The 27,036-nt window shown below is 41.7% G+C and overlaps 1 protein-coding gene across 1 annotated transcript in view; it reads right to left on the bottom strand.

The window, feature by feature from the left end:
• Window positions 1-10,264: 10,264 nt before the first annotated feature.
• Window positions 10,265-27,036, bottom strand: part of SIAH3 (siah E3 ubiquitin protein ligase family member 3) — a 161,383-nt gene continuing 144,611 nt past the window's right edge. Inside the window, exon 2 of the mRNA XM_073663845.1 lies at window positions 10,265-13,452. Coding sequence (XP_073519946.1) covers window positions 12,865-13,452 — 588 coding nt within the window. The 3' untranslated portion in view covers window positions 10,265-12,864. The remainder of the gene's footprint in view (window positions 13,453-27,036) is intronic.

Genomic DNA, 27,036 nt, shown 5'->3' with positions numbered 1-27,036 from the left:
TCCGAGTGGCGGTGACCCGGTCCGTGCCCAGGGTGTCAAGCTCAGTGTGTGGCAGTCCTACAGATGTTACTGGATGTTCTTTAGTGTCGACTACGCCACCCGTTGATTTGCGGTCACTATGACCGCCGCTGCAGCAGGGTCCGCTGAGGCTGGTGGTGTGTGTGCAGCTCAGGTAGTATAACCACCAACGGGAGGGGTATAGCCTCAGGGGGTCAGTTGCAGAGGATGGTGGTTGTGGAGGTGCAGGGAGGATGGTAGTGAGACTCAGAGTCGGGCTGTGCAGTTCAGGGTTTTTACTTACTGCTTTTGTTTGGTCACTCCGGCCTTGAGTGACCGCCTGAGCCGTGCTGCGTCCACCAGGTCCTGGACTCGGCCAACCCCCAGGTGATTCTGGAGCGTGGTCCTGAGCTCCCTTTCTGACTTGTCCTTCTCTCTGGCCTTCCCCACCAGGGATCCACCTAAGTCCGGCTCCCTCGGGCCTCTTGTTGGTAAACCCTTGTCTCTGGGTTCCCTGACCCTATGCACGGTTTGCCTTCCGGGTGGATTTAGTGGGTGGTCGTGGCAGATCCTGCCCACGACCTCCGGTCTCTGGCTTAGGATTAGTGCCCTCCACCAGCTTGAGATCCGGTACCCTTGTGCCAACTCTTCACCCTCTGATCTGATTTTGGGTTCTTGGAGTTCCCTCTTCTCCCCCTCTGGGTCCTTCTTTCTCCTCTCTCTCTCTCTCTTGGCCTTGGAGCTGCTCTTCTCCTCTGCTCTCTTCCTCTGACTCTGCAAGAAGACTGACAGACTGACTGACCCTGATCTAAGATGGTTCCCACCTTATATACTCCCTCTATGTGTGAGCTCAGGTGACCAGCACCCAATGAGCTCCTAGCATTACCCAGACTACTCCCCCTATCTGCCCCTACACTACTGGGATGTTCCACCCCCCTCCCACTCCAGCCAGGGACAGACACTGTCGTACCTGCACATTTCTCTAGTGGGAGTACCATTGGTCTGTCCCCCGGAAATGGGATGTGTGTAGTGCATGCAGCCTACTGAGCTCAGTTCCACACTCCATCCTTACCCGGGAGTGGAATATCACACCTCTGGCTTGAGCTGCAATACCCCTGTAGCAGCCGAATCCTCAGGGTGCTACAAATGGGTCTGTAGTATTTAAAATAAAGTGTTTACACTGTCTGTGTGTTTCTTTACTTTGTTTGGTCATGAAAAGGTCTGATTGACACCTTGACATCACCAAACAAAATATCTGGGTGTCCCATTCACCCAATCTTCATTAGCATTTCTATTCACGTAATTTATGCGCCTGCTGTGAGCTGTTTTTTTTAGCCTGAGAATGTGCCACTAGGCAAACATTTTCGCTGGCTATAATTAACATCTCACAGCTGGTTTGTTAGCCCCTAAGTACCCCCTCCCTGATCAGCACTCAGCAGCGCTTTGGACACAACATATTTATGTTGCATCCAAAACGCGGTGTTCTAATGCCGCACTTTTGTTTTCGGTAAATGTGAATCCACCGCATATAATGACACTTCAATCAGTCAAAATCTGCAGTGGAGACTAGCATGTCCACTACAGAAGTTCACATGCTGCGGGTGAGTTTGGGTACGTGGCCACAGTCAGGAGCCGCTGCAGGTTTGACGCTGCAAGTTTATACAGCGTCAAACCTGCAGCATCCAGATGTTACAGCATAGTGGATGGGATCTCTAGAAATCCCATGTCCGCTATGCGTACATCTGAGGCTGCAAATCACCCATGGACTGACATGCGGTGCGTCTTTCAGGACCGCAGCATGTCAAATCCTCTTGTGGAGTCGCTAGACTCCACAACAGAAATTTGACCACTAGAAAGTATAGCAGGCGGTAAATCTGCATGGTTCAGTGAACACATGTGGATTTACCTGCATTCAATAGAATGCAATGGTTTGGATGCAGCAAAAATTTGCGTCCAAATCGCTGCTGCATCTGAATTATGGGCACAAAGCCTAAAATTAAAAAAAAAATTGGCGTGGGCTCCCGTGTCATTTTTATAACCAGCAGAGGGAAAGCCGATTGGTGTGGGGTAATATTATTAGCCGTGGAAAGGGCCACTAGCCAACAATGTTCAATGGCTATTAATATCAGCCCACAGCTGTTTGTTTAGCCTTCACTGGCTAGATTACAGGGGGACCTCAGAAATTAAATTGACGTGGGGCCCCCTATAAAATCGAACCAGCAAAGGTTAAACTAGACAGCTGCGGGCTTATATTAATAGCCATGGAAGGGGCCATGAATACTAGCCCCCTCTGCGTCTTTTAATATCACCCCTCAGCAGTCCCAGAAATGGTGCATCCATAAGATGTGCCAAATCTGGCGCTTAGCCTCGCTCTTCCACACTGCCCTGTAGCGGTGGCATGGAGTAATGGGGTTGGGGTTCACATCAGCATTGTACTGGCGGCTGACGTGAAGCCCAAGTTAGTAATGGAGATTGCCTATAAGACCCCCCCATTACTAACCACATAGTAAAATGGTCGGCGCATTTTCAATAAAAGACACGGCCAGAATAAAGTATTTTAATGAAATAAAACATATACTGTTCTACAATTTTTTTATTACACGCCTACGCGAAGCCATCGATCTCCTGAAAAAAAAGAAAAAAAACAAACAACAATATCCCTCACCTGTCCGTCGTCAACGACGCAGTCCACGATCATGACTGTCCCATGACAATCCGGATCATTTCTACAGCTGTGACATCAGCCATCACTGATGTCACAGCTGTAGAATACAGCACTGTATACTGACAGGGGTGTAAAATCACCCCATCAGTATACAGTGCTGCAGGGGGTCACTGGGGTTCATCAGCTGAAGATCAGCTGATGACCCCGGTGAGCTAGAGATCATGGGAACCTTCTTGTAAAGGTTCCCACGGTAAGCATGAGCTGATCAGTCATGAGACCGATCAGCTGATTACCGGCTTCAGCAATCAGCTGATGGTCACGTGACCATCAGCTGATTGATGCCGGTACTGATCACCTGATGGTCACGCGACCATCAGGTGATTGCTGATGTGACCAATCAGCTGATGGTCGCTTGACCATCAGGTGATCAGTGACATCACCGCAGGTCCTGTAAGTACACAGCGGGGCACAAACCCCCGCCCCGCAGTGTACCACGAGCCACTGAAGAGATGACATCGCAGAGGAGGACACCGGGGGGCCACCAGACAGGTGAGTATAAAGTTTTTTTTTTAACTGCCGCTGGCACGTGGGCTGGGAGGAGCAGGCTGCTGCTTCTCCCATCCACGTTGCTCTCGCTGTTGTTAGCCAGAGCAGTGGCCGGATGAGAGAAGTAGCAGCCTCCTCTAACGCCCCAGATACCAGCTGCGGCGCGATTACGGCGCGATTTTGCGCCAATTGATTTACATTGAAATGCAGCAAATCCGCATGTATAGATATTTTACATGCGGGCTTGCTGCAATTCAATGCAAGTCAATAAGCGCTATTTCGCTGCAAAATCGCGCCTGAATTGGTTGTGCTGTGGTTTGTGCCGCAATGATAATCCACAGCCGAAAATTTCCGCATCATGTGCACAGCACATGCGGATTATCATTGGTATACATGGCAAACCTCTTACCAAGCGATTTTAATGCATTTCCGCGGCGGAATAACCGCCACGGAAATGCATTAACACCGCATCGGGTGCACTCAGCCTGAAATGTACTACATGCCAAAGATGTTTTTAGAGGCATTTTTTGCTTTTATTTTTCTTCCAAAACGCAGCATGGTTTAGGTATGGTATTTAGTTATCTTTTCCCAATATGCTACTGTGTAGCATATTAAAAACGACAGAAAAAAATGCAAGTTTACACTAAAATACTCCGGGGTGGCTACCTCGGGGGCATAGGCATCAGTTGCCAGCTCTCAGAAAGCCCACTGAGCTACACAAACACTGAGCTACTCCCACTCTTAACTATATCGGTCTGCATAGTGTGTGGTAAAACAGGGAGATGTAATCTCCCTGTACTACTGCTCTCTGTTCTGTAGACCACATGTTGCTTTATACCTGCAGCCTACAGAACAGCAGGGAGATGCAGTGGCCGAAGTGCCGGTGTACGCACAAGATGTCAGAGTCCTGGCATGGTGGCGTCATTGCGCTGCGTCAGGACTCTGATGTCCTGTGCATGCATTGGCCCATTGACAACAGCACTTTAGTTCGCCCAGGCATTGCTGGTGGACTCATCAGGATCCAGGATTAGGTAAGTATATAATGTTTTTTATTTGAATTAAAACTTGTGGTGGACTGTGGGGACATCATAATCAATGAGGGACCTTCATACAGTGTGGGGGGCCCTAATACATAGTAGGGACTACTGTAGAAGGCCCCCATAAAGTGTGGGGCCATTATACAGTTTTGGGCCTGCCGTGGGGGCAATAATATAGTGTGGGAACTACTGTAGTGGGCCTTCATATAGTAGGGGCCTCTCATACTGTGAGTGGACCCCTCATGCATTGTAAGAACACCTGTGGGGGGCCCTAATAATGTGTGGGGGCCATTTTACATCATGGGGCCATTATAAAGTTTGGGACCTACTGAGCGGGCAATCATACAGTGTGGGAGCTAATGTGGGGGCTATTATACAGTTTGAGGATTAATGAGGGGGGCATTACGCAATGTGGGGACTACTGTGGGGGCAATCATACAGTATGGGAACTACTGTGGGGGCAATCATACTGTCACGGGGATTCCGTGACCAGAAGATCACGAACTCCTGCACTGGTTAGAACTGTTTCACCATCTTATTAAATAGTGCAAGTTTTTTTCCTTGCTGGCAGTGCAAAGGTTAATCTGTTCAGTTGAAGCTTTCCTACCTGGATTGTCTCAGCTGTTCAGTGTTGGTCACTCCCCTCTGCTGTATATGCAGAATTGCCAGTATTAGTTCTTACTGTCTGGTTAGGAGTTGGAGGTGACGTTTGTGTTTGAAGTAGGTGTTTGGAGATTTGTTCAGGAGATTGCTGCTTGGAGTTTGTTTGTGTGTACATCCTCATCCTCTCCTATTTGGTTTCTCCTTCCGATAACTCACCTGTGTTACACTCTGTTTTTTTGTGAGTGCATTTTCTATGATTGTTATTTTCATTTTATCCCTCTCCGTCTTCCCTTGTTGTCTGGTTAGTGTAATCCTTTACACTTCAGCCTCCCACTTCCCTGGGTGGGGGAGAAGACAGATGAGGGTTTATATAGGAGCATAGCAAGGCACATTAACTCGGTATCTCCACCTTCAGGAGTAACCCGGTGGACAGGTATAGACTAAGGCGCCCCTAGTTTGAGAGATTGAGTAGGCGCACGCAGTCCCTAGTCAATCCGTGACACAAACAGTGTGGGATCTAATGCGGGATCCATTATACAGTGTGTGAGCTAATGTGGGGGGTCAATATACAGTTTGGGGGCTACTATGGGGGCTACCAAAATGTATGGGGATTACTGTGGAGGTCATTATACAGTATGGGGTCCATTATACAGTGTGAGGGCTACTATGAGGGTCATTATACTGTGTTTTGGGGCAGCAGTGGTGACATTAAACTATGTATAGTGGAGCTATGGGGATATCATACTGTGTAAAAGTATAGCTGTGGGCCCAGAACACTGTGTTTAGGGGAGCTGTGGGGGTATTAAACTTTGTATAGAGGAGCTGTGGGATGACCATACTGTGTATACGGGAGCAGTAGTAGCATTATGCTGTGTATAGGGGAACTGTTTACCCATTATACTGTGTATAGGGGAGCTGTGGGCCTATCATACTGTGTGTAGGGGAGCTGTGGGGCATTATACTGTATATAGGGGCACTGTTGGGGGCATTATACTGTGTATAGAGGAGCTGTGGGGGCATTATATTGTGTATAGGAGAGCTGTGGGCCCATCATACTGTATATAGGGATGCTTATGGGGACATCACACTCTGTGTAAGGAAGCTGTGGGACCACCACTATTCTGTGTATAGGGGCGCTGTGGGACCACCATACTGTGAGATGTGACATTGTCGTGTGCATAGAGGAGCTGTGTGCCCATCATACTGTGTATAGAGGAACTGTACATAGGGGGACTCAGGGGACATTATTACATGTTAAGTGGGCACTTAACAATAATGCTTCTTATAGGGGCACTCAGAGTATTGTGATCGTCAAAGATACACAGGGGGTAATATTATTTTTTAGAGGAAAAATGTGGACACTGTTTTCTAGGGCATTTGCAAAGGACATTAATATTTTCCAATTCTTTAGGGGGTAATTTTACCATCTAGAGGGTACAAAGGATACATTATTACTATGTAAGGGACACAGTGGTGGAAATTACTATGTGGTACAGCAAGAGGAGCACTGTTATTGCGAAAAATAGCATGTGCAGTAATAGGAACACATACCGCAGCATCTGCTCCGCATTGGGATATACCGTATTTTTCGGACTATAAGACGCACCGGACCATAAGACGCACCTAGGTTTTAGAGGAGGAAAATAGGAAAAAAAATTAAGCAAAAAGTGTGGTCATGATGCCCTGTTATGGGGGAGGTGGTCTGCTGCTGACACTGGTATTGGGGTAATGTTCCCCAATTCTGTTAATATCCTCCATCATGATATGTATGGTCCCTCCTTCCTGGTATACATGGCCCCCATCCCATCCTGGTATACGTGGCCCTCATCCCCATCCTGGAATGCATGGCACCTCTTGATCCCCCAACTTGGTATTCATGGCACCCCTTGATCCCCCATCATGGTATTCATGGCACCCCTTGATCCCCCATCCTGTTATTCATGGCACCCCTTGATCCCCCATCCTGGTATTCATGGCACCCTTTGATCCCCCACCCTGGTATGCATGGCACCCCTTGATCACCCATCCTGGTATGCATGGCACCTCTTGATCCCCCATCCTGGTATGTATGGCACCCCTTGATCCCCCATCCTGGTATGTATGGCACCCTTTGATCCCCCATCCTGGTATGCATGGCACCCCTTGATCCCCCATCCTGGTATGCATGGCACCCCTTGATCCCCCATCTTGGTATGCATGGCACCCCTTGATCACACATCCTGGTATGTATGGCACCTCTTGATTCCCCATCACGCTGCCCACAAAAAAAAAAAAACAATCATACTCACCTCCTGTCTCCTCCAGCGCTGTCCCGCTCTGCTGCCGACACTCTCACTGTGTGAGCCGCGCATGGTGTCCCTGCCATGCGCCCTCACACAGTGTGAGATGCTGTGCTGGAATAGTCACTGCTCCCCACGCCGGGACTCTGTGCATGGGGAGCAGTGACCATTCAGCCTCTTTAATAGCCGGCGCACTGTACCATACCACGGCTCCTGCTGCCACTCTGCGGTCAGTGTGCCCGCTATTAAAGACCATGAATATTCACTGCAACCCATGGGAGTTCATTCATGAGCTTTAATAGCGGGCACACAGATGGCAGAGCGGCAGCAGGAGCCGCGCTGCAGCTACAGTGTGTCGGCTATTAAGGAAAATGAATATTAATTTTCTTTGCTAGCGGGCACAGTGTAGGCTGCAGCATGCAGCTGCTGCCTCCTGTGCCCCGCTGATCCCATGCTGCCGCTCCCCCACACTCACCACCATGCACAGCCATACAATAATATAGCATTTGGACTATAAGACGCACCCCCCCCACTTTCTTCCAAAATTTTGGAGGAAAAAAGTGCATCTTATAGTCTGAAAAACACGGTAAGTAGTTTATGCAGGTTGGGGATAGATGGGGACGGTGCTGGAAATGTAAGAAGTTAAATGTGTCTTTGTTGTAATCTCTGCAGATGAGTTACGTCTGGAAGAAGTTGTCATGGAAAAGACAGGAAAAGTGAGTGACTCCATCAGAAAGAACATCAGCTGTAATTTACCATCAATAACTGTACTGTAATCTCTTACATGTACTGCAGGACTGATATCTATCATTATTAGTGTTGATCTTTTTGTAGAGATTTATTTTCAGTAACAGCATGGTCATCTGCTGAGGTTTCCCTGTACTCATGATCAGGGTGTGCCACCATAGTTGTATTCAGGGTTACCTGGTAGGGGCCCACTCTGAAGTTTTGCCCCCCCCCCCCTCCCGAGCTGATCCCTTAGCTACGCCTCTGTGCTGTACTCCTGGAAACCCAAAGTCTGATATTGTTCATTAACCCCTTACAATGGTTTCCATAGGAATTCTGCCATATTGCTCAAATATTTTTACAGCATATAAAATATGGATGCTGAATTGACCCTTTCATGAAAACCAGTCATTAGATTCATGCTACCCAAACAATAAGAAGCATAAATCAGAGCCTAGTTGTGTGATTGCAGCCAGATATGTTTTACTCTCAAACGCTGCAGCGTTTCAGAGAGAACAGTTCCAAAAGCTTGACTAGTCTGGTTTGATCCCACCACACTCCAATTGAATGACAGGTCTCCCCCTATGTACACACAAGGGATAGAGCTGTCAATACTCTAAGGCAGGACTGTGAGAAGCCGGGTGAGGACCACACTGTCATGTCTCTCTCTATAGTCCCCAGCCGGCTTTCCAACTATGTTTTCTCTGAAATTACAGTTTTTTACCTCCAAACTCCTCAAACAGCATGTCCATGCTGAACTTTCCTCCCACCACTGATCTCACTCTTTGACAGCCTACTATCCAGATTCCGTCCCCACCATTCTACAAAAACTGCTCTGACCAAAATGACTAACTACTTATTGCCAAACATAACAGACAATTCTCTATACTCCTCCTCCTAGATCTGTCCTCTGCCTTGGGCACAGTCGACCACTTCCTCCTACTACAAATCCTCTCTTCTTTTGGCGTCAAAGACCTCGCACTCTTCTGGATCTCCTCATACCTTTCTAAACACACATTTAGTTTCTCCCACTCACAAATAACCTCCTCATCCCACCCTCTCTCTGTTGGTGTCCCACCAGGCTCTGTCCTGTAACCCCTATTCTTCTCAATCTATACATTTGGCCTGGTACAGTTCATAAAGTCCCATGGCTTCCATTACCACCTATATGCTGGTGACATTCAGATCTACATCTCTGGTCCAGACATCACCTCTCTGCTGTCCAGAATTTCAGAGTGTCTATCAGCCATATCCTCCTTCTTCTCCTCCTGCTTTCTAAAACTCAATGTGGACAAATCTGAACTCATCATCTTTCCTCCATCTTACCTAATTCCCTTCTATCTATCACAATTAATAATACCATGCTTTCTGCAGTACTGGAAATCTGCTGTCTCAGAGTGACTCTTTTCTGCCCTGTCCTTCACACCACACATCCAATCTCTTACCACTTCCTGTCGCTTCCAACTCCAAAATATTTTCAGAATCCATCCTTTCCTCAACCCAGGATCTACTAAAATGTTAGTTCATGACCTTATCATCTCCTGCCTCAACTACTGCAAAATCCTCCTCTGTGGTCTCCCTGCTCTCACACCTCTCCAGACCGTCATTAACTCTGCTAATCCACCTCTCTCCACGCTACTACTCTGCTTCTCCCCTCTGCAAATTCCTTCATATTTCTCCCATTTACCCAAGGAATCCGGTTCAAAGTACTAACACTGACCTACAAAGCCGTCCATAATCTGTCTCCTCCATATATTTCCAAAGTAATCTCCCAATATCTTCCAACACGCAACCTCTGATCCTCCCTAGATCTCCTACTCTCCTCCACACTCATACGTCCCTCACCCAATCACCTCTAAGATTTCTCCCTCGGGAATTTTGTGCTGCAACACATCCGTTTATCCACCACACTCGGAACTTTCAGACAAAACTTGAAAAGCCATCTCTTCAAGAAAGCTTGCAGCCAGAAATGACCCCCCTCACCACCGAAGCTGCCGCAACCCCCTAACTTACTGCCTCCTTTCCCATTAGTCTGTAGAATGTAAGCCCCCAAGAGCAGGGCCCTCTCCTTTCTGTACCAGTCTGTCATTGTTAGCTTGTTCACTGTAATTTATATTTGTATCTTGTATGTAGCCCCTTCTCATGTATAGCACCTTGGAATTAATACTGCTCTAAAAATAAATACAAATAATAATAATAATTAAAACAAATGGCTGCAATCATGTAATCAGGCGGTCCAGGCAGCATGAATCTAATGACAGGTTCCCTTTAACTGTTTGGGACTACATCTTTTTCTGATTTTGCCACATACAGTAAGATTTTCACTGCATACATGCAATTGAACCACTTATCTTGTATTCTACTTTGTCATAGTGCTGACAGAGAGACAGACAATTACCACTGAAGTCATATCAAAATACAAAATGCAAATATTTATTGTATCTTAGCTCTCTTTCTTTTAAATACGATTTGTCTCCTTAATATTTTCAAACTATATGCAATGCTAAAAATGAAAAACATGGTATCATAAGCAACATTTACATGATCCAAAGCCAGTCAATAAGCAAAATAATAATAACAACATTACTGTACAGATATGTATTGATGTGGTATGACTTATTAGATAAATGATCAGTCTAAATAATTTACATTGCCGACAGCATGGAACAGTGTGTATACAACAATATATATCAATATGCGATTATTCAAGATCTTGGCTCAGGGTCTGAAATTATAAATAGCATCATTGACAAACTTATTAAACATTTACTAAGCATTTATAAGCAAAATAAAACAGTATTCTGCTGCAAAGAGAAGTTCATGGCATGCATCCATTTTTCTTCTGTTTCAGACATTTTTAAGTTTACATTTTCCAATAGTTTTGAACAGAATCTAAAAAAAAGGAATAAGAGGAACCTCCAAATATTTATTTTGTTTGTTAACAAGTAGAGCCTTTTTTGACATAAATTATAGTGCCATGAAGTGGCATAAGACCAGTTTTACAAGTCCAACATTTACAGTCTGAGTATGGACCACGATGTCCCAATCTGCTGGGGGTTTTCTGACCCAAACTTAAACTGCCTCATTTATGCCTAGGAGGCTGCTACACTCTGGTCAGGAGACCAGTGGCAGGTCCAGAATTCATACGGACCTCAAAACACTGCCATACAAATGCAGCCTAAGAAAGAGAAAATTGTCTGAAAAGCCTTACATATTGCATAAAATTTATTGTGTAATTATGAAAATTCTGGCACAATTTGCATAATTCCATATTAGTCTTCAGTAAGAAATACTAGATATGTTGGTCATAGAAAGCCTTGATGTCCTATGTTCAGTTAGAGTGATTTGGAATTAGGCAAAAATAACATGTGAAAATGGAAAAATTAATGAGACCAGTGTTTACAAATTAGAACAAGGCAAACCAGAATCAAATCACAGGACATTAAATTATAGAACTGTCTGCCTCCTAAAATAATGTGGAAAATATGGATGATGATAATAATAATAACAATAATAATAATAATAATAATACAATATGTAAAGTCTGTGAAAGTAAATAAAAACAACCGCAATATTAAACGTAAAGAATTAGAGCTGATATTTCAATCTGTTATCTGTAGTTTTATATTTAACATGTCACTATTCTTTAATTGTTTGGATGTGTTCTCCTCTACTAGGATATTTGGAACATAGGTTCTCTATTGATAGCTAGTACTTGCTCTACATCTGAAGACAGCATCTTTAATGCTGCGAGAGATAGTGCTTATAAATCCTCTCTACATTGTCTGATAGAGGTGGATCAAAATGAGGGATTAGAGAGTTTCCTACTGTAATGCAGTTATCAAGGTGACAAACCATGCCTCCCAAATTATTGTGACAAATTAATCTCAATCTCATCAGGATGATTATAATAACGGTTAATATGAAAATTATTTTTTCACAAAGGAAGAGATTAGGGTCTTATTGGAAGCAACAATCCATAAGTCAATATTGACCTTTTAAAGAGCCATATACTCTTACAGGGTTTCATCTTGGAAAAGGTGCTCTAATCAGGCTTTCTCCATCTGCCTAAATAATCAAACTTCATATAACTGGTGCACTCGTAAGATTGTAATCAAATACTTCTTTATAAAATATTGAATAATGTCCATTATAGCAGAATGACCATATAGTATAGACAAATAATTACCCATGTATATTTCCAAGGACTTTTCCATATCCTACAAGAGTTTGCAGAGACTCTGAAGTCAGTATAAGTTAGCTCAGCTGTAACAACATTTCGGGACACACCCCTTTCTCAAGCTTCTGTAATGGACATTATTGAATATCTTATAAAGAAACATTTAAATACAATCCTACGAGTGCACCTTTTAAAGGGCCTTGCCATTTGACTTAAGATATAAAGTCAAAACAGAATTTCCACATATCTGTTTTGGCCTTTTTGCCTCTCATCAGTGCAAAGTAAGAGGAATTTTGGCTGGCTGAGCGGTCATATCTAATTTCACAGTGTAACATTGCATGGCCCATAAGTTTCCTTGTTATAGATTGGCTCTCTACTCCAGAAGAAACTTTATCCTTTAGACTCACAGAATACTGGGTAATATAACCTTCATTCTGCCAGACTAATATGACTTAACAGCAATTACACAAATTAAAAAACAGAGTTGTTATAAAAAATTAAATGCTATTGAGAAAGTTTAACTGAAAAAAACCTTAAGAATCTATTTGACCAGTGTTGAGATTTATAGCAATAAATCCAGGTAAAAATAAATGAACATCAGAAATATACAGTACATATGGAAACATACAAATATCTTCACATGGCATCCTACTGTCAATAGCTCTGTATAAGTCAAAAAGTCTTCACAGAAACTAAAACTAAATACATCAAAAAGCAATATTGCTTATACATTTCTCTCTGAACAACCTTTTCCTATGTACAAGCACTAGAAAGCCAAGGAAGGGTAAAAAGCCCATTAAATTGGATTTCCATACACAGATGTCCTGCAAATTACATTTCAGGTTGAGTAGCACAAAGTTTGCTTGCAGTTATTGCTATTCCAATGGCCAGACTTCCATTATCAGCAAAGAGCTGAGCCACTGAGGCATTAAGCACAAGGCAATCACCATCTGTAATTATAGAGTCAACACAGTCTAAGACTGAGCGGGGACTGGATTCCCATGTCAGTCTTCTTCGATTCCTGTTCAGCTCCAGTTTATAGTTGAAATTCTCAGCTTGTGCTGGTGTGCCGATCAGCATCATTGTAGCAAAAAATTGCGGGTATCCCTCGTATTTTTCTTGCTTTCTGAGCACAAGCAAAAAGTGATGGCCCAAACAAGAATGTGCAATTATCCAGTCCACCGGCGCTGGAAGGTGCATATCAGTAGCAAGAAAGACAATTTCTGTTCCATGTAGGATGTTTATTGTATGACTTTGTGTTAAATGAGCAACAACCACCTCTAAGTGACCTTCCCATTTACAGGCATACAAAGGGCAAGAGCATGAAGTCAGCTGTGGGTCGTGGACCGTTTCATGGCAATGATGATGCCTGATTTGTGGAGCGGAAGCTTCAGGGACTGCGCATCTGTTTGAAGCATTCTGAAAGAAAAAGAAATTACTGTAGAAAATAGGCAATAACAATCAACATTTATGGAATCCCTGAGCACAGAAGCAGTCAGACATAAAACAGGAAACAAATGATAATTAGTGCATAGATTAAAATGGGGAAAGGCAGTGGCTACATGAACATGAGCTCCTGGAGAACGCAGTGGGTGCAGTAAACTTGATGTGGTGCAATAAAGTTCATGCTAATACATGTCAAGCTGGAGGAGGCTTTTTATTTTAGTTGTAGCTGTATTTATTTGGGAAACATATGATCCGCGACATAATAGTTAATTCAAAGGCACAAAAGTATTACCCTGTAACAATGTACAATGCTCATGTAAGACTGTTTGCTCAGTGCGTTTAGGTCATCTACTCTCTAGGATGTCTTTTTTTTTTAAATAAAAAGTGGTAATGAATCCTAGTCTAAAGGAAATACATGTGTCAAAATGGTTTACCTTAACAGAGATAACATAGCACTGCAATATGTCAGCACAAATAAAGCGTAATTTGACACACCATCACTAATGCAATTTTAAACAAATTTCCTCATCTTCTAACTTCAGGAGCTCACTGCTTCCTTGCCTCTTGGCTTCTTGCTTGTCGGGGTTGGTACTCACTTGAAGACTGTCAGCACAAACCATTGGTATGGTACAGCTGCTGGTCCAAACTGTGTGCTTTCCCATGCTGCAAGCAGAGGTAACATTGCCTCTGCAGCACTGGAGAAGTACAGGGGGACTGAAGCTGGTCGGATCTAGTGATCCGGCCATGTTCAGAACAGCTCTTGCAAGCTCTAAGGCAAAGAGCTCGCAAGTGAGCATTCCTTACCTAGGAATTCGCCACTTCTGATAAACTGCAGAAGTGGTAGCCTAGCAATGAACTCAGAAAATAATTAAAAATTCCTTCAGTATTGACAATACAGATGATTTTTAATAAGAGTAGTGTTGAGCGAGTATGTTCGGTTAACCCTTTCGTCGAGTATACTCGGCCGAGCACCGAGTATTTATAGAATGCTCGGGCTTTAAGTTTTCGTCTCTCTGTGAACATGATTTGTGACTGTTTGACAGATTTAATACATGTGAGGAATGCCTGTTTTTTCAGCATTCCTCACATGTATTAAATCTGTCAAACAGTTGCAAATCATGTTCACGGAGCGAAGAAAACTTAAAGCCTGAGCATTCTATAAATACTCGGTGCTCGGCCGAGTATACTCGGCGAAAGGGTTAACCGAACATACTCGCTCAACACTAAATAAGAGGTAAATTGCAGTTGCATGTTTTTACAAACACTTTGTCTCAATTTTGTTCAATGGGTAAAATTGAAAATTATTTAAGTTATCTAATCCTCTTAAGTGAGATAACCATCTTTTACAACTTATCAAGATGGTGGGTTATTTGTTAAGTTAAGTGTTGCTACATCTGTAGGAAAATAATCTTAAGAAATATATGTGAACATTCCTTTCCATTTTGTAATAGGATACAGAACCATTTTTTTACAAGAAAAGATTTAGCAAGAAGATAGAATCACTCCAGGTCCATTATGTACCAGTTAGCACTCGGTCTGCCTCAGTGTAACAATGTATTTTCCTCAACAAACATTGTAAGGCTCCATATGCATAAATGTAACTCATTTTGCACCATAAACAAAGGATTCATGCAAAATGGATACACAATGATTGGAAGTGATAAAAATGTAATGTAATGGAAGCCAAATACTTGAATAGCCAAGTCTGATCCACAAACTTGCACAAGAATCGGACATGCATTAAGTTTTTATCAGATTGAGAATGCCGGTCTGTAAAAAACTCGATGTGTGAATACCTCCATTGACCGGTATGAGTTCATGTGTGAATAAGTCTGATCTGTACAAAAATTACATTTTGTTTAAATCAGGATTTTTTTATTAACATATATATTTTTTTATATGTCACAATCTGAATTAAAAAAATAGAAAAGAAACCTTGCAATTTTCACACTGGCCACTCCGGATTTTTAAAACTTTAACTTCCCATTGTTTCAAGAAATAACACATGTACATAGCCACATATTGAATCTCGTGTTCTTTGTTGGATCTCGTATCTTTGTGTTGAAGTGTCAAATAAGTGTCTGCAAAGGTCATTCAAAGGGGGGTGGGAGAAGGATCAGTTGTAATATCGCCTATTGTGATTGATGGATCCAGTTTTATCGGCTGTGCAGCAAATGACTAACCAAATTACAGGTCACTATGAATTTTGTACAAGAAAATACTGTTAGAATATTGCATCTCTTTAAAGTCAATGGATGTTGTCATTGTCACATGATTCCTCTGCAACCAAAGCACAATTCTATGGAAGTTCCCAGAACAGTAAGACATTAAGCTATATGTTCATTACATGAATCCTTGGTGCTGATTCATCAAGACATGCATAGCACAAGCTTGAGCAAGTCTTGACAGAGAAACCAAAAACGAGGACTGACACACCTGTTAATATAAGTGTAATATGCAGGTGCCCATATATGCTATGGCCTCAACTGCCAAAGGCTAGAATAAAAAAATAAGACACAAGCCCACTGTAGTATGTGAACAGTGGCAACAGAAGTAAAAACATATGGTATTTAGCAAACACCCTTTTGATCAAAAAGGTGTAAAAGCCATCTCACCACAACAAGGTGTACTTCATCAGGATGGACCCTAGCTCTAGTGACTCACCTCACTAAGTGCCAATCAGGCCTCAAAATAAGCAGGAGCAGAGCAGGACCAGTGTGTGATTGTATTGGGACCTGTCTGTGGAAGACTGAATATACGTATAATGGGGCACAGCCCAGGGGGGAAACACTCCCGCAATTGTACTGAGTACTAGAAAGTCAACGGATTTTGCCATTGTCACATAATTCTCCTGAAACCATAGCACAATTCTATGGAAGTTTCAGGGAATAAAGAAGCTACTTGTTGATTACATGAATCTTCAGGGCTGGTTAATCAGGACTGGTGTAGTGCAAGCTCGCCCTACACCAGTCTTAACAACGCCAAACTCATTAGGAGGCATATGGCACTTAGTCTGGTAAGTGCCATGCACCTTTGCGTGCTGTGCCAAAAATACTACTTCCATCAGAGATTAGAGTAGCATTTCTGGTATAGAATACACTGGCTCTTCCTCAGCTCTGCCATATTGGCTAATCCAAAGTGGGGTGAAAATTCCAAAAGTCCACGTTCCGCAAAAATTTAGCAACTTTTCAAATCCTTTATGCCACTTTTCTGACATGAAAGCTTTGTGCATTTCAGGTATTTCTTACTGTGCCAGTTTTGCTTTGCTTTTGTACAAAATTTAGATTTTTTCTTTGCTGCTCCACAGTGTATTTTCGTCTCTTTATTCCTAGTTTACATAGGATGATTGCAGTGCAGCTGTTTTATCATTGGCATGCTGTATTTTGGCATGCAGGTTAGAATTCCAAGCACCAACAGTCAAATTAACTTACATCTCCTTACAATTATGAACTTAATTATATATGTAATTATTGTAATTTCGGAGTTTAAATTTAATGTTCACTCAGTAATAGACTGATCTGAGAATTTTTACCATGCTTTGAACAGGCCTTGCAGACTACAAGGGTATGATTCGCAGCTACTGCTGCCATGCTCAATAACTCACAGCACTGGGTAAGGGTAAGCTGCATCAACAGAACAACCTTCCATCTCACAGGCACATGGGAGATGTTTGAGCAAAGGCTTGTTGGTATAACTTCCAGCTAAAAGACAGTTTTGTTTTTGGCTTGAGATTTATTTTAAGAGGTTATGTAACTATTTTCATCTGGATTTTGGCTATTAATTCAGGATGTACAAAATGCACCACAAGGGCAACCATTACAATTACCATGGGGAAACATGAGAGGACTAGTGATGAGCGAGAATGTTCTGTTAACCCTTTCGCCGAGTATGCTCGGGCCGAGCACCGAGTAGTTACAGCTGCTCGGTGTTATGTTTGAATCACTCCCGTGCTCATGATTTGCGACTGTTTGACAGCTTTATTACATGTGAGGAATGTGTAAGAAATAGACATTCCTCACATGTATCAAAGCTGTCAAAAAGTTGCAAATCATGCACACTGGAGTGATTCAAAGATAACACCGAGCAGCTGTAACTACTCGGTGCTCACCCGAGCATACTCGGCGAAAGGGTTAACAGAACATACTCGCTCATCACTAGAGAGGACAGATCCAAAGAATATCACACTCTTCTCCTGTTTATATACTCGTTTTTAGAAAATGGGACCAACAAGCAAAACTGGTTCATTCTTTTCCACAGTAGTATACATATAATACAGGATCCATACAATGCCAAATAATACATCCATTTTTACCCAATTATTATCACCTTACAATGCCTAAATAATACAGTATCTACATTGTATTATCATACATAGCTCACATAAGATTACTATATATTCCCACATAATATTGTAGGAAATTAAAAGATCAAATGGACCTGCTATTCAATGTCCTGAAAATACCTCAATAAAAGATCTAAATAAAACTCCTATACATTGTCCACCTAATACTGCATATACAGCTCACATTATACCAGTATAGAGTGCCAAAATAATACTAACATATAGAGTTGTGCTCAAAAGTTTACATACCCTGTCAGAATTTTTCCTTTCTTGGCCTTGTTTCGGAGAATATCAATGATAACAAAAAAACTTTTTCTCCACTCATGGTTATTGGTTGGGTGAAGCCATTTATTTTCAAACTACTGTGTTTTCTCTTTTTAAATCTTAATGACAACTAAAAACATCCAAATGACCCTGATGAAAAGTTCACATACCCTCGTGATTTTGGCCTGATAACATGCACAGAATTTGACACAAATGGGTTTGAATGGCTACTAAAGGTAACATCTGCACCTGTGATCTGTTTGCTTGTAATCAGTGTGTGTGCATAAAAGTTGAGTGAGTTTCTGGGATCCAGACCAACTCTTGCATCTTTCATCCAGCCACTGATGTTTCTGGATTGTGAGTCACGGGGAAAGCAAAAGAATTGTCAACGGATCTACAGGAAAAGGTAGTTGAACTGTATAACACAGGAAAGGGATACAAAAAATATCCAAGGAATTGATAATGCAAGTCAGCAGAATTCAAACTGTGATTAACAAGTGGAAAATCAGGGGCCCTGTAAAAACCAAACCACGGTCAGGTAGACTAACAAAAATTTCGGGCACAACTGCCAGGAAAATAGTTTGGGATGCAAAGAAAAACCCACAAATAACATCAGCTGAAATTCAGGACTCTCTGAAAACTAGCGGTGTGGCTGTTTCAAGATGCACAATAAGGAGGCCTTTGAAGAAAAATGGGCTGCATGGTCGAGTCGCCCGAATAAAGCCATTACTGCGCAAATGCCACAAAATATCTCACCTACAATACGCCAAACAGCACAGAGACAAGCCTCAAAACTTCTAGAACAAGGTAATTTGGAGTGATGAGACCAAGAGTGAACTTTTTGGACACAACCATAAATGTTACATTTTGAGAGAGGTCAACAAGGCCTATGATGAAAGGAACACCATTCCTACAGTAATGCATGGAGGTGGATCGCTGATGTTTAGGGGATGTGTGAGCTACAAAGGCACAGGAAACTTGGTAAAAGTTGAAGGAAAGATGAATGCAGCACGTTAAAAGCAAATACTGGAGGCAAATTTGCACTCATCAGCTCGGAAGCTGCGCATGGGACGTACTTGGACGTTCCAACATGAAAATGATCCAAAACACAAGACCAAGTCGACCTGCTATTGGCTACAGCAGAACAAAGTGATGGTTCTGGAGTGGCCATCTCAGTCTGCTGAACTCAATATTGAGCCACTTTGGGGAGATCTCAAGCGCGCAGTTCATGATAGACAGTCCAGGAATTTACAGGCTGAAATATTTTATTGTTCATAGAAATTCCAGATTCAAGACGTTTCGGTCAGTGGCCACTTGTCTGAGCAGTGGATACTGCAGACACCTTTCCAGTGCTTCCTGCTGCAGTGTAATCAACTCCCAGATGACTGATGAAGGTCTTACTGACTGAAACGTCTTGAATCTGGAATTTCTATGAACAATAAAATATTTCAGTCTATGTGAAGAAGCGAGTGCCAAGTCTTTCTTACACTGTTTAAAGGATTGGGGTCCTACTTGTGCACCGAAGTATACCCGGAAGTGCAGTGTTTGTTATCATAACAGGAATTTACAGGAACTGGAGGCTTCTTGCCAAGAAGAATGGGCAGCTTTACCATCTGAGAAAATAAAGAACCTCATCCACAGCTACAAGAAAAGACTCCAAGCTGTCATTGATGTTAGAGGGGGCAATACACGGTATTAAGAACTGGAGTATGTGAACTTTTGATCAGTGTCATTTGGATGTTTTTGGTTGTCATTAAGATTTAAAAAGAGAAAACACAGTAGTTTGACAATAAATGGCTTCACCCAACCAATAACCATGAGTGGAGAAAAAGTTTTTTGTTATCATTCATATTCTCTGAAATAAAGCCAAGAAAGGAAAAATTCTGACGGGGTATGTAAACTTTTGAGCACAACTGTATACACGCTGCATAAGACAACCATATAGCATCTAAATTGCCTGCAATATCCAAAATAATAGTCACTAAAAACTCACATAATAGTTCAATAAGATTCATAAATAATACCACAATACACTGCTAAATAATATTGGGTAGCCTAGAGTTATTTCTAAATCAGAATAGTGACATTCCTTGTGGCTTAGGCCACTGGAGGGTTAATGTAGTACAATTTTTTTGGCTATACTCTCAGGTTGTTTTGGCAAGTGAGGGTGCCAGAATCCCTTTTGGGCATCTTAAAAATTGACTCCCTGTGTTATTTCCCAGTTTGCGCCCACCTAAAAGCAGCCCAACCCTTATGTAATGGAAATGATGGAGATATACAGTCCATCTGTCTTATCATGTATTTTTTACAGCGAAAGTTCAAGTTTTTAGTTTCTTTTGTGAGACACTTTTTTACATGTATCTCCATTCTTTATTCTTCCTAGTAAAGAATAAAAAGAATAAAGCGACTGCTTCCACAATACCGTATTTCACCCTTTATTAAAAAGCGCAGATAAATACACACAGCCTGGAAGAGTTTCTAAGGCATTCCCTAGATAAGAGTAACTTATAATTATTCTTTGCCTGCTTGGTGGGCATTGACAATATGATTAATTTAACATCCTTTGGTAAACAATGTAGGGCCTGCAAACCACCAGGGATATTTTCATCTCTGAAATTTTAATAATGTCACAAGATGAATGCCAGTACTCACATCTAATACACTTACTGTAATTACTTCCACTAACCAAACTCTTAATGCAACATTAGCAATTACACTAATTAAAAATAATGAACTTTCCTTTGCATTCTACTAAACCCTTAGTATGAGTCAAGGTACTTAAGCTCTCTACGACTATAAATGTTTCTATTAGGAAGCCGATTTTGAAATACCCTCTAAAATGAATATGACAATTAGAATTGGAAATGTTAACATTAATACATTAGTTGTTGGAAAAATTAAGATAATTCAAAATTTACATTTACTGAACCATTAAATCTGGTAATTGCTTTAGCATAATTCATTAACCTTTAACAGCGAAGCTAATAGCAAATAATGGGAAGGTAAGACTTATTTATCATGAAAGCATACAATACATAAATAACTGCGGGAGTTTATCACTAATATGGTTGTTATATACTAAACTCTAGTGCTTGGTACCAGTGGCCATCCATAAAAATCCATTGTAAATGCAATTGCCCCTTTAGCTTGTGTTTTACTAACTGGGTAACATGAATGCATTATGAAATAACTTACACTGTTTGAAACCTCTGAGACAAAAAGTAGCTGCCCTATAACTACCAATCCAGCATTATTAGCTCTCTTTTTGAGTTGGACGCTCTTCTCTTTTCTCCTTGGCAATAAATAAACTTCATGCAGCCCTATTTCTGATTTCTCTAATTGTATAGCGATATGATAGAGTGAATATTAGAGATATAACATCTGTCAGAGGCCATATGCTCAAAAAGGCTACCTCGGACAGACATGGCGCTTGCCATTCTGGGTATTCCCAGAGGAAACCTGGCTTTCACTCTTTAATCCCTGTACAGGGATCTGGTCTTACAATGGGGTCCACTGGATTGCTTCCATGCAAAGGGCTATTGGCCGAGGGAGTGAACCAGATGCGAGAAAAGACAAGGTAGCCAGGTCAGAACCAAGAGGGCAGTCAAGGCACAAAATCAGAAGACAAAAGAATGGTCAGGAAACAAGCCGCGGTGAGACAACAGGAATTCAAACAAGCAAGCAGGAGCAGATAGCACAGGGACTAAACCAAAGAAGAACTTTAACTGCCAGAGTCAGAGGTTTAGGGGTTTAAATGGCAGCGGAGTCACCAAGGGCTCAAAGAAAGGATCTTGGAATTAACCCCATAACTCCCTGACTGAGCAGCATCAAAACAACCAAGTACAACCATGTCACTGTCCAGTAACGCCTGCAACAAGAGTGTGGCACCTCCTAGTGGAAACAGAGAGGTCAGATACTGACCTGGATGATACAAGAGATGAACAAATCTTTTAAAACTTGAATTTGCCAGATTTGTCCAATTTTCCCAGTAAAGTAAATTCACTGTTCATAAATTTGCCTTGAATTGGAAGTATTCCAAAACCTATTCTTCTTCGCTGCTGTGCTGAAACACACGTGCTCTTTAGGTTGCATTTTCATTTTGCGGCTGCATTGTGGGTTGTTTTTTTTGCCATGATTGCTGAAGAATTGCAATATTTGTGCTGCAATTTTTAAAAATTGTGGAAAAATCATGTGTTTTTGCCACAATGTTTGAACTCAGCTTTACAGTTTCTTCACTGTTTTCTGAAATTCTCTCCTTACCCCTTTGGCTAAGTTGTAAGCTGTGACATCCTTTAAATATCCAGATTCATCATAAATTGGCTGCTAAATTCCATACTTCTGTTTGTATACAGGCTGTGATACTACCTCCTGATTGTCCGTGCTAGACCATATGATATGATAGAGGCAAGGCATTATGGGGAAACCTGCCCGAGGTCATGGGATCCTTCTCTGGCTGATGTAATCTTCTGCAATGTGCAATATGACAAGAGACATTTTAGGTGACTTGCACAAAGCGAATGACAAATTTTTCAAATCGCCGGGTTCAGCGAATTCCTAAAAATTTTACACAAATTCCATTTGTATTGAATCATTTCACTCATCTTTGCAGAATATCAGTGGTCAAACACTTACTTGACCTAAATAGCTGTCAATCACTGATTAGGACCACCCGCTTGACTTCTAATCCCAGAATGAGCAGAGATTTAAATGTATTAGATACAAGTTATACTAAATATTTTCCAACAAAAATATATGATAAAGGAAATGTTTGTAGCCATGAATACATTTGATAAAAGATTATTTACAGATTACTTCTATTATTGCATTAATGCTGTCATTTGTTGACCATCAAAAAAAAATGTAAATGGCTAGACTTATTTAACTTGACTTCAGCTTATTTGGTATATGTAGCTATCTAGAATAGTATGTTATATCAAATTACTATTTTTCCATTTTTGCAGCATAGCAAATTATATTGTGGTCTAATGTAGAAAAATCAAAGCACAACTTTGAATACCAGAATCTCATGTTCAGATCCTCGAGGAAAAATGAGAATCATAACAGATACATTTCATATCCAAATGGTATTGCTGCCCTTGAGGCATTACACTGATAGCTTGTGTTCTTGAAAACAAATTAATGGAAAAGTCTTTCCCACTCAATCTCATGACCGAGGATGATGTGTAGACTTACTTTCTAAGTTTTCAATGCAATTGAATTGACAAAAAGCATTTTTGTCTGGATGTTAGTGCAGCGATTTGTTTTTTATGGTATTAAGTTTCTCTATGCTATGAGAATATATCACTTATAAATAAAAATAAAGTGTTTCATCTGTATTGCAGAGAAGGTCAGTAACCTCCAAAGTGTGAGTAGAAAATGCTTTTACAACATATACAGTATATGCTCTGGAGGAGTTTTCTTCGCTATTTGAATTGAGGTCTCTTCAATATTTTATCATGGACCATTTATCATATAGTGCATGAAAGATGTATTTATTTGTGGACTCTTAAGTTAAAAGCATGCCCAAGAGTAATAATTCACCAATTCAAAACACATATATATAGTGCATACTATGTAAGAGATCAGCTCTCAGGTAGACGTTGGTGCACACACAGAGGTCCGATTCGCTGGTTCAAAACAAAGTGTGGTTTATTAAATGTCCATAAACCGTCTAGCTTAACAAAACAAAACAGCCTCTTCTGGGTACAAAAGGCATAACAAAGCCAAAATGGAAAACAAGCAGTCCATATATGGCACTGGCTCACTCGTTTAACCCCTTAAGGACCAAGCCACTTTGTAGGACAATTTTTTAAATCGACCAGTGTCACTTTATGAGGTAATAACTCAGGAACGCTTCAACGGATCCCCCTGATGCAGAGATTGTTTTTTTTGTGACTTATTATAATTCATGGTAGTGGTAAAATTTGTTCGATATGACTTGCATTTATTTGTAAAATTATCGGAAATTTGGCAAAAATGTTGAAAATTTCACAATTTTCAAAATTGTAATTTTTATGCCCTTACACCAGAGAGTTATGCCACACAAAATAGTTAAGAAATAATTTTTATCACATGTCTACTTTACATCAGCACAATTTTTGAATCATAATTTTTTTTTGTTAGGAAGTTAGAAGGGTTAAAAGTTTATCAGCAATTCCTCATTTTTACAACAAAATTTTCAAAACCATTTTTTTAGGGACCACATCACTTTTGAAGTGACTTTGAGGGGCCTATATGACAGAAAATTGACACCATTCCAAAAACTGCACCCCTCAAACTCCTCAAAACCACATTCAAGAAGTTTATTAACCTTCCAGGTGCTTCACAGGAAGTAATGGAATGTGGAAGGAAAAAATGAACATTTAACTTTTTTTCACAAAATTTTTACTTCAGCTCCAATTTTTTATTTCCACAAGGAGAAAATGAATCTCAATTTTTTTTGTGCAATTTCTCCTGAGTACATAGATACCCATATGTGGGTGAAAACTACTGTTTGGGCGCATTGTATGGCTCGGACGGGAAGGGGCACCGTTTGACTTTTTGAACGCAAAAATGGTTGGAATCGAGAGCGGACGCCATGTCGAGTTTGGAGAGCCCCTGATGTGCCTAAACAGTGGAAACCTCCCACAAGTGACCCCATTTTGGAAACTAGACCCTTCAGGGAATGTATCTAGAAATGTGGTGAGCACTTTGAGCCCCCAGGTACTTCACAGAAGTTTATAATGTAGAGCCATAAAAATGAAAAATCACATTTTTCCCACAAACATTTTATTTTATCCCCAAATTTTTTATTTTCACAATGATAACAGGAGAAAATGGACCCCAAAAATTAGTTGCACAATTTCCCCTGAGTACAGCAATACCCTATAAGTGGGCGAATGAGCGTCATATTATAGTGCAGATTATACAGCTGTGGTTTGCGGGTGCCATGACCCACTGAAAAAGCCCCTGAGGTGCCAAGACAGCATAAGCCTCCATAAGTTACCCCATTTTACAAACTACATCTGTCAATGAATTCATCTAAGGGTCCAGTGATAATATTGACATCACGGGTGTGTCATAGAATTTTATATCATTGGGCACCATTTTTACCACAAAAAATTTGCAACAGATTTTACATTATCACAAGGGAAAAGGGTAAAAATGGAGCCAAAATCTGTCACACAAATTTCTGCTGGTCTTGGAAATACTCCATATATGGCTGTACAGTACTGCTTAGCCATACGGTGAGGCTCAAAACGGAAGGAGCGCTATTTACCTCCTGGTGTGCAGATTTTTCTAGAATAGTTTGAGGACTCCATATACAGAGCCCCTAAGTGCTAGAAGAGCAGAATACCCCCCTCAAGTGACCCTATTTTGGACATTATACCCATGCCAAACATGGAGTCTAAATGTGATTTAGGCACATTGTGGAGCTCAGAAGGGAGGGGGTCATTTGTATTTGGGAGCGCAGAATTTGCTGAATTTCTTTTGGGTGGCGAGAAGCAATTTCACTTTTCCAGAGCCTTTGTATTACCAGTAATGTGGAAGCCCCCTATATTTCCGTTAACAAATGCTTTTTTTGTGGATTAAGTTGAAGCTTTTATTGGGAACATTTTGTATAATGTTTGGGATCACATTTATCTGGCGCTCTATGCTTTGGTTACGCTTGGAGAGCAAACAAGGCTTTGCTTTCTGGTTTCTACTAGTGTGAAGTATGGACTGGCTCTCCATGGTGATAACGATATTTTTATCTATGAAGGACCCACTCCCCCCTTAAGCATTATATATTTCTGCCTAAACCAGTTTAACAGATACAGAATCCACCTCGTATAAGAATGCCACTCGGTATAGGAATGTGTCCAGGAATGTGTCCACGCATGACGACGACAAGACAACACCAGAACCAGATGAACTGCTTCGTTGTTGCTCCTAATATGGACAAAGGACTGAACTCTGGGTTGTGATTGGGTGATGGGAACTAGGAAGGAATGTCTGTAAACCTATATAACCTGCCTATGCAATACAAGGGTTAGAGATTTCCATGGAGATCCTCCCAAACTGAGACCTCTCTCTGTCTGGTTCCTTATTGTCTGCTTGAGCCTAAAATATTTGGAAACCACCTTGATGACCTTGAGGACCCCCTGGAGGTCCCCCCCAACAGCCTGGCGCCCAACGTGAGGCCCCCAAAAGGAGCACACCAAAACCCAGGAGCTCGGCGAAACTCGGAGTTGAGCGGCGGAAGCCTCCTCTCTCCAACCCCCCGAACTACGTTAAGTGTTACATATTGTGTATTCACTGCCATTTGTTGGGTTTAGAGAGAAGTGGTGAAATGCTGCTGCCCACCGTATCTTGCCGAGTCGGGGTGACCGGAAGTGATCATAAGGTGCTTGTTGGTTCTGAATATGATAGGTTGAAGCTGATGGTTTGACAGCATTGAGATTTGTTTCTCCTTGTCTGTATTTGAGACAAGGCGGTGTCTGTGATCAAAGATTGGGAAGGGCTGTAAAAGGCGTAGCTAGTTGCACCCGGAGGCCCGGAGGAGATGTCTGTATAGGAACTCCTCCTTTCACGGACCACCGTGGTTGCCTACCTAGCGAAGGGAGTTAAAGTAGGGGTGGAACGCCCAGTGCCGGCTGGACCGTAGCATGCGCCAAAATAGTTTTTAGGTCTTGTTAAATCGTCATTTTAGTCAAGGAATAGACAGGATGTTTAAGTGGTGTAAGAAGCGGGATAGCGAGCCAGAGGATCCACAGGATGTAATTACTCTAGTTGCCAATAGAGAGGGGAAGAAAGCGGTGAAAAACAGTGCTAAACTGTTCAAACTATTAGGCATGCCAAAGAGTGGCCGCTTACAACCTATTGAGTGGGAAAAACGTCATTAATGAGAAGAAGGGAAAGTTAAGTGATGAGGGTTAGTTGGATGTTGCGAAGACTTTCTTTGCCGTAGCGCGCGCATTGAAACGAGAAGG

This window comes from Phyllobates terribilis, unplaced genomic scaffold (assembly GCF_046119375.1).
Source record: "Phyllobates terribilis strain yellow unplaced genomic scaffold, ASM4611937v1 Scaffold_2__4_contigs__length_985480577, whole genome shotgun sequence".
Lineage (NCBI taxonomy): Eukaryota > Metazoa > Chordata > Amphibia > Anura > Dendrobatidae > Phyllobates > Phyllobates terribilis.
The sequence above is the reverse complement of the archived record's forward strand: the minus strand, read 5'-3'. Positions and strand labels throughout refer to the sequence as shown.